Genomic DNA, 8745 nt, shown 5'->3' on the forward strand with positions numbered 1-8745 from the left:
GAACATCTCTAATGATCAGTCAACACATATATTTAGTCCCTACTCCTGCTGAAACTGCCAGTAGGCTTCCAAAAACTGGCAGCTGCGATATGAACACTTTATTATTGAAAATATAAGTGAAAAACTTGCAGTTTCACTCCAACCTTTCCAGTCATTCTTTGACTGCATTTGCAGAATCTTGCCTTCCTGACTCCAGTTTGTTAGGGTCTTAGAGGGCTCCATCACTGGTCCTTCTTCTTCTCCCTTTTTGTAGTATTATAACAGTGCAGTGATTTCTCCAACTCTGAGTCAGGTACCAAATCTTCCAGTAAATGATTCCCAGATTTGAATTCCTCATCTCTTCCGTACTGTTTACTCCCCTTCCTTTAACTGTGAAATGTCTCTTAAAATGTTTATTCTTCCATCAGCAAGAAGAAAAAATAACCCAAGCTCCACTTACCTTTATTCCTTTGCTTCATAGATAAGCAGTTTGTAACTCTTCCTGTTTAAGACCGTGCCTGCATCTCATTTCTGTTCTATTCTATTCCATGTTCTACCACTTCCATTTACTTTGATGCTCCCATTAGACAAAATAGTTTGGGAGCTAATGAATAAGGGACTTCTGCTGGAATGCAAGGGAACTGCATTAGTTTATGCCAGGACTGAATCTATCTCTGTGCTTTTCCTGCACTGTGTGCTGCCCCCTGTTCCTAAAATCCTCCAGGTATCACATGATCCATCTATGATACTTGGGATGTTCAAAGTACCTGCAACATTTTAGGTCCCATTATCTTTCCTTGGGACTTGTGCAGACTTAGACATCTTAGAAAATCCCACCGGTATTTACGAGACATGTCCTGCCTAGTATTTAAGATCCCTATCAGATTACACACCCTTATTCATCACTTTCAGAAAAAACTGTATCACCACCCTCCACTTTGACCTTCATTCCAGACATTGGACTAAATACATAAAAAAAAAATTTAAAGCTAACTCCAAAGAGGTATGATTTTAGGTCCATACTATATAATACTAAAAATAGTCTTAGGGTCTTAATCTATTCTAACCTTTGTTTCTCCATATGACACCCTACAACAGTTAATTCTGTATTATCTACTTCTAGTTATCACCATGTAAGATTATACAGTATCAAAGCTGTCTGTAAAGTATATTCTGTTGTTCTATACATTATAAATAACAGAGCAACCAGCTTTACTAGAGTTGCTTAAGAAAATCTTTCAAGATCACCAGTGTATATACCACATTTTTTTATTGTTATGTCATGTTGTCACATTAGTTGGAGAACATACAAATGTAAAACAGTGTTAAAGTATATAAATACAGAGTTGGCAAAACTAAGGAAATACCTAGAAGACCTGGTTCTACATCTCAGTTTCCCACATTTACAGTAAAATAAGATCTTGCTGGACAGGATCATCTGTCGCTTGACCATTGTTGATTGACAAGCATCTAATCATTGATTCTCAACCAGAATATCCCCAGACCCTTTGAAGGGTGTTGCAAGGTATGAGAAGATACGCAAGGTGTGAGGAGATTAAACAAGTAAACTCAAGCTCAGGCTGCCTGCCCCATGCTCCACCCCTCACTGCCAGCCCAAGGAAGCAGATGCTGTAATATATACATTTATTTTTTTTACTGGGTGCCATTCTATTCACAAAAAAGTTATGGAGGGGTGCCAAAAAGTTGGGGACCACTAATCTAATTCCCTGCCACATGGTGCTCAGTATATCCAGCAGACTGACCATAGTTAACACGTGTTGCTGTAGCAAGCAGTGATTTTGCAAAACACATTGATTAAATTGCACTACACATCCCAAATGCAAGATTCCTTAAAAGCACATCAAGCTTCGAGAATAGCTTGCTTGCATAATCACACCTTCTAGTCACTATCATCTCCATCTTCCCACCATAATCAGTCTTCTTTACTTACTACTTATGTTAATTTAGATCACAGATTCAGGGCATGAAAAGTGGGAAAAAAAATTCTCAACTGCATCAAAGCTCTAATCAGTGAAGCGGAGCTCAATGCCAAGGGAGAAAGTCTGCAAGAGAGCTATTTGCAACTAGGTTTGCCTAGCTCAAGTTACAGCTGCAAGGGAACAGTGGTGATTTGCTTTGCTGAGGGTCCTTATGCTAATGGAGCATCATGAATAGCTGCCACACTTCTTCACCATCCCTCTTGTGATCCCTTATTCTGGGACTAGGAAGGTCAGCTCATAGAGGACACTGGCCTCTGTAAGATAGTGACAAGTATCAATTAGCTATAGCTTAGGAAAGTTTATGCATATCTGATTTAATTAAAAATGTACCTTATCTCTATAAGGTATATCCACCAGTGGAGAGTTTATGCTCTACTGGCCCATTTCCATCTACCTTTGGACTTAAAACAGAAAATCCAGCAAAATGTTTTATTATATGGTTATACTGCATTTAGTACAGGTCCTTGATCTAGACTGGGACTAGCGGGTACAACTCGAATTCAAGGAAATAATAGGAAAATCATGAGAAAAATCAGAGAGAGAAGTCCACACTGGCAAATATCACCAATGAACCAAATCTCAGGAAATCCCAGCACACAATGATCCATGAGATCACTGAAGACATAAGACCATTACCTAGAAGGGATTCTGGATTCTTATTCCACTGCTTGGACTAGCATTTATAACCCTTGTGCCCGTTTGTTAAATCTTCAACACGTTCACCTCTCAGAAATGCCTGCTCTCCCTATCCTTCCTCCATCCTTTGTACTTAAATTACTTTACCCCTTTCCATTTAGTACTGCTGTCCTCTGCAACTCCAGTCATAGAATCTAACAAGTAGGCTGTAGCAACATATGAAAGCCTATCTTTCTGAGTGAGTTAGTGTTAAAATGCCACCCCTTCCTATTTTATGCCTGACTATAGATTAACAGTTAACTACCTCTCCTTAGAAAGGAATCTTTGACACACATTATATACAGCTGATATCCAGCTAAGCCCTTGTATCTGTTAGAAAGCATAAGTCCAATATCTCTCAGTAACAGTTAGAGTTAATAAAGAGGTATGCATCCAGTACTACAACCAAAAGGGGCACTTATCCAAAAAAAATTGGCTCATGAAAAACATGTGAACAGCCATCAAGTTTATAGAAAAGAAAGCCATCTAAAGGGGTATGAACACCCATTTCATATTCATTTCAGCCTTTTATCCTTAGGATCATAGGATTGGAAGGAACTTCATGAGGTCATCTAGTCCAATCCCCTACTCGCCACATGATCATCCCTAACTAAACCATCCCAGTCAAGTGTCTAACCTGCTCTTGAAATTTTCCAGGGTTGGAGATTTCAGAAATTCTCTAGGTAGCCCATCCCAATGCCTACCCAGAAAGCTCTTCCTAATCTCCAATCTGAACTTCCTCTGCTACATCCTGAGGCCATTGTTCCTAGTCCTGTTCCCTATAGCCATAGATACTCTTTATAGTCTCCCTTCAGATCCTTGAAGATTTTTCTCAAATCCCTCTTCAGCCTTCTCTTCTCCAGACTAAATAAACCTAGTTCTTTGAGCCTTTCATCATAAAGTTATGTTTCCCAGACCAGTAATCATTTCTGTCACTCCTCACTTGACTTTTTCCAAGCTCTCCACATCTTTTTTTGAAGCATGGGGTCCAAAACTTCACAGACTACTCCAGATGAGGCTTTGAAAAATATCAGTCTAACTGGTAGAAGTTAGGTTTCTAAGTCTTCACCTAGCCTGCTCAGGCTTCTTCTAATTTTCAAAAGTACCAAGCAATGAGCAGATCCTATTGCATTGTTCAGGAATTTGGAACACCCCTTCTCTTATTTAGGTCCCAATGTATACTCATTTTAGTTGAATAGTTTTTGATAGATGTCATCCTATTTCTAAATACAATACACATGGCCATTTCTTTTTATATTTGTTCTCCCAGTAGTCAGATCATACCCTACTGATGAAGGGCAAACAGTCCACGGGCCCGCATGAATCTGAAGACTGTTGCTGAATTATTAACTATCATCTGCCTACAACTGTGCCTCTATCCCTTTATAATGTCCTACAGTACCTGACCAGGTAATGATCAATGCTTTCAAATATCTGCGTGTCACAGTAGTCAACAGCCTTAAAAGCAAAGCAGTAGCCAGCTTTGCTACTGCTACTTCAAAGTGACACTGGCAGCATTGTAGGTCACTATGGTATCCACAGCCAGAAGTGGGTGCAGTGACAGTTCCAGGCTTTACCATTTGCACTGTACATCAGGAGAAGGAAATACCTACCTGAGTGTTATTTGGGATTTATTTAAATTTAGAAGCAAGAAATATTCAGTGTTATGCTACCATAAAACCTAACACACAACACCAACCTCATCTTTGTGAAAACTACAGGGTTGATCTTATGACAAAGCACAATTAGATATTCATGCCCTCAGAGGGATAGTGATTAAGAAAGCCACTGTCATACACACAGAATAGAGAGATGCTTATGGAATATATGACAACTAAGGCCCACAGGGACTTGTCAAAGCAAGAATTAAACCACTATCAATTTCCCAATATGAGGAGCTTTTGGGATTAAGACAGTATGTCAAAAATGATCACAGGATCAAAATGATTCTAGTAACCCAGTGGCCTCTCAGCAACTCAAAAGGGAATGATGTGGCTAGCATCTCTGCCAGGGCACCTTTGACTTCTCAGCCCAAATAAGCAGGTACCCGCTCACATCTAATCAACTGTGAATAGCTTATAGTGCAAAAATAGGAATGCTGTAGTAGGAGATTTAGCCTTACTACAAAATAAATATTCAAAGGAGTAACTGGTTTCTAGCAACACATCTAGCAAAAATCCAAGCAAAAGATAAAGATAGTCTTATGTTTGGTTGCTAAATGGTAGTTCTTCTGACGTAAAATTCTTGTTGTTAGGTGGCAGAGAACAGGAAGGAAAAGTGATTTTTAAGCTGACATCTTTACTAGATCTGGAAGGAAATATCTTCACGTACAATATGAGTTAATTAATGCCATCCCACATCTTTTCTCCAAATTTACTGAATGGCTTCCATGAAAAGAGAGGAAAAGGATACAGAAAATAAGTGCTTTTCTACACAAAGTACTATATTTGTTTCCAAAATAAGAGGAAAATAAATCCTGCTCCATTGAAACGCAATCTCCTGTTTGAATATTCAGTAAAGTGAACCAGCTTTCTGACTCTCAGATCTCTTTATTAATCCAGTTCAATAGTGACTGAAGTGTTACCATCTGGAAAAAGTTGTTAGCATGCCAATGACATGCATGAAAAGAATTGATGGTTTCAGAACAGATTCAAGCAGACAGGTGTCCCCCTTTAAAAAAAGCCATCATCATACTTGGTGCTTAATGTTTTCTTGCTCTCTGTTGTAACAGTGATCCCAAGAACTGAATACGAATAGAAACTAAACTGCTTTCTAAACGTTATAGGTGGTCTCTGCAGGTTGGAGCGGAAATGTATTGCGCAGTTGCCAATGTTGTGCTGTTCCTATGCTGTGGATAACTAGAGGTCTTAGTCTTCAAGGTTATCTAGCAATCATACACCTGTATGCCAGCATTATATTTATGAAAAATAAATGTTTAAAGATAAATCATATTTCTGAAGTGCATTCAAAAATACTTCTCTGTCTATCCAAAAAGAAAGATTTGAAAAAGACTGATACAGGTAATGGAAACATCTTTCTGTTACATTTGATATAAGCTTTTAACTGGTATATTTCAGTACATAAGACAACTACCTAGGGATTAGGAAAAAAACTTCCATAGTAGATATTTGGTTTTCCTGTCCCTTTCTTTAAGGCATCTGTTGCTAGGAACTGTAAACAATACAACACAGGAGGTCCCTTATTGTGTTTGGGTAGACTAAGACAATAACTGGCAATCACCTTTGTCAACCTTTTCATCTGTGTTGGTCAGGTAGAGACAAGTTTTCTATGTAATAAATTTTTGCAGAGCTACCATGCCTAGTCTAGTTGCTCCTTTTTCTTCCTTCATGCTGTCAAAAAACCGAGGCACTTCCCAGCCTGATGATTTCTGTCACTAAGAGACAGGAGGGGAGTGAGATTTTTCTGTACATTTACCAGCTATTTAAAAGATTAACATTTTTGTGTAACCAAGTCAAACTTCCAGCATGCTGTCTGGGAAAAAAGACCACTAACCCAGCAGACATATTTGCAGTTACCTCACTCACATATTTGTAACCACTCGTCATCATAGACACCTTCCTTTGACACAGACTGGTCCCCTAAACACAGATGGGCACACCAGCATGTTTACTTTTTCCCAATATCCCTCCTGCATCCACTTGTTGCAACTTCACTGCCCTTTACAATGCTGAGATGGAGGATTACATGCAGAAGAGATCCATACAATACTGAAGGACCTAATTTTAAATCCACATCCCTACTTGTTCCCATTGCTCAAAATGACACTAATGTTAAACCTGAGGCAAATGCTGGGGGGCTACAACAAGGACACAGACACTCTTTAATCACCCGTTTCTTAAATCTTATGTTATTTCCATGAAAAAATACTGTTAGAAAGGGTGTAGTTTTACTGTGCATGGGAGAAACAATTCCTGTGGTCCACTTGCCTAATAAAGATTTCTGTATCCCCGCTAACCTCTGTTATTCCTGGTCTACTACAGTGACTTTATGGACTGAATAAAATAGTATTTTCACCACAACAAGACATTACCGCCTAATTTACGCACTGCCCACAGCAGGGCCAGCCACATCCCAATTCCTTCCTCACCACACTTGACACTGCCTGAGCTTCTTCAAAGGGGGGGGGGGGGAAATAGCTTCCCCTGCTGTGCAAGCCTTTAAAGGTAGATAATATTTCATTAACATGTTGAGGATGTCAGTTCCAATCAGAGGGAAGGCAAATCTAAAAATGAACAACTCCAGCCAGGAATGAAATAAGCGGGTTTGGGGTTTTTTTCAATCGGAGGAAGAGACTTAGCAGCTCTGGGTCAGAGAAGTGGGGAGCTCTTGGTTTTCAGAAGTGGTTTTTGTCCTGGACAAGTCAGGAGAGGTATGAAAACGAAGGGGGGTGGGGGAGCAGCAGACTGTCTAATATGATCTTATTTTGCAAATGCAAATCCTCCAAGCCAAGTCCCGGAGGAGAAGCCCGGGAATCAGCAGCAAAGTCGCCCCTGCCGAATAAGGAGGGCGGCGCGGCTCCCGGAGTCCTCTCCTACTTTCTTTTGCCGACTTTAGACATTACAGGCGGCTCTGGGGCGCGGGCCGGGCAGGACACCCGCCCGCTCTCTGCTCCCGCGTTTGGAGGCGTCCCAGCCCGCACGAAGAGCGGAGCTCGCTGCCCTGCCCGGGCTCCGGGGGTGGAGGAGCCGAGCCCCGGGGTCTTACCTGCGTGCCTGGCGGTGGTGAAGAGCCGGGGCACCTGCCCTGCCGCCCGCTCCCGCGAGGAGGAGGAGGAGGAGGAGGCGGCGGCGGCGGCGGCGGTGGCCGCGGCGCGGGACTGCAGCTCCAGGGAGGCGGAGGCGAGCAGGGCGCCGCCGCTGTAGCGCCGCGCGATCACCCTGTCCCGGGGCCGGGGCCGGAGCCGGGGCGGCTGCGGGCTGCTGCCGCCGTCGCCCATCGCCTGCACGAGGAGAGACGGGAGAGCCCCGCGCTCCGCACCCGCCGCCTGCAGCTCCGCGCTGCCCCCGGCCCCCGGCGGCGGCGCGGCCCCAGCGAGCAGCAGGAAGACGATGGCGGGCAGCGCGTGGCACCGCTTGGCCCCTGGCATCGCTCCGGCTCTGGGGGGGGACAGAGAGAGAGCGCGGGGCGCTTAGCTCCGGCCCGGGCCCGCCCCCGCCCCCGGCCCGCGGCTCATGCTGGGCCAGGGGGGCTGCGCGCTGCTGCCCGCCCCGGGGCTGGCCCCGCTCCTCGCCGCCGAGTGCGCGCTGCCGGCCGCGGGGCCCCTGTCCGCGCCGCGCCGCGCCCGCCTCCTCTGGGGCGCCGGCCGCACGGGGCGGGGGAGAGGGGAGGGGACGAGCCAAGCGGCGCACATGACAAGCCGGGGCTTTGTTGGGGGTTGTCTCCCCCCACCCCACCCCCATGCCAGCGCTCCTCGGGGCTTTGAGTCACTCGGGGCAGTCAGCCCAAGTTTCCCCCCCAAGCTGGACGCCAGGCACCGGCGCGGCATCGTCTCAGGAGCGGGCTTTCCCCGAGCTGGCAACTAGCCCCGCGCCCCTGCCCGCCCCGTCGGCGCTGCCCCGCGGGAGGGGCCGGCGGGCGGCGCTGGGCACAGCCCCCGGGCAGCGCGCGTCAGCCTCCCCCTGCCCCGAGCCGGCATCTGGGGCAACTTCCCACAAGTTTTACGACATATGTATATGGGAAGTTCCCCAGCTAAAGGATAAAGCTAGCAGGTATCTATCTACCACAGTCTTCCTCAAACAGGGCAAACTTGTGTGTGTGTGGAGACAGAAGACTGCGGTAGGCGCGGTCTTTCTAACTTGCTTTATCAAGTTGTGAGCCTGCCCCCCCCCTCCCCCAGCCTGGCCAACATCTTTGTGGAGCTGAGAGGGATTTCCTTAGCAGGAGTCTTTGGGGTGGGCTTTTTGGCAAGGACAGTTTAACGTCCCGCCATGGTGCTGGGCTGGGCCCGGCCCTAGACACCCCCTGGTTCAAGCTATTTTAAGCAGAGCCAGCAGTTAGGTTGGGGGGGGGGTCACTTGCCAGCCGGATTTCTGTTTGCGTCTGTTGCAACCCCTCTGTGTTAGCAGAGCCA

General features: G+C 45.3%; 1 protein-coding gene across 1 annotated transcript in view; it reads right to left on the bottom strand.

Moving 5' to 3' along the window:
* ALKAL1 (ALK and LTK ligand 1) overlaps positions 1–7947 on the bottom strand; it is a 63021-nt gene extending 55074 nt beyond the window's left edge. Inside the window, exon 1 of the mRNA XM_090037322.1 lies at positions 7380–7947. Coding sequence (XP_089893448.1) covers positions 7380–7761 — 382 coding nt within the window. The 5' untranslated portion in view covers positions 7762–7947. The remainder of the gene's footprint in view (positions 1–7379) is intronic.
* Positions 7948–8745: the final 798 nt, after the last annotated feature.

This window comes from Crocodylus siamensis, chromosome 3 (genome assembly GCF_052110815.1).
Source record: "Crocodylus siamensis isolate JL-2025a chromosome 3, ASM5211081v1, whole genome shotgun sequence".
Classification (NCBI taxonomy): Eukaryota; Metazoa; Chordata; order Crocodylia; family Crocodylidae; genus Crocodylus; species Crocodylus siamensis.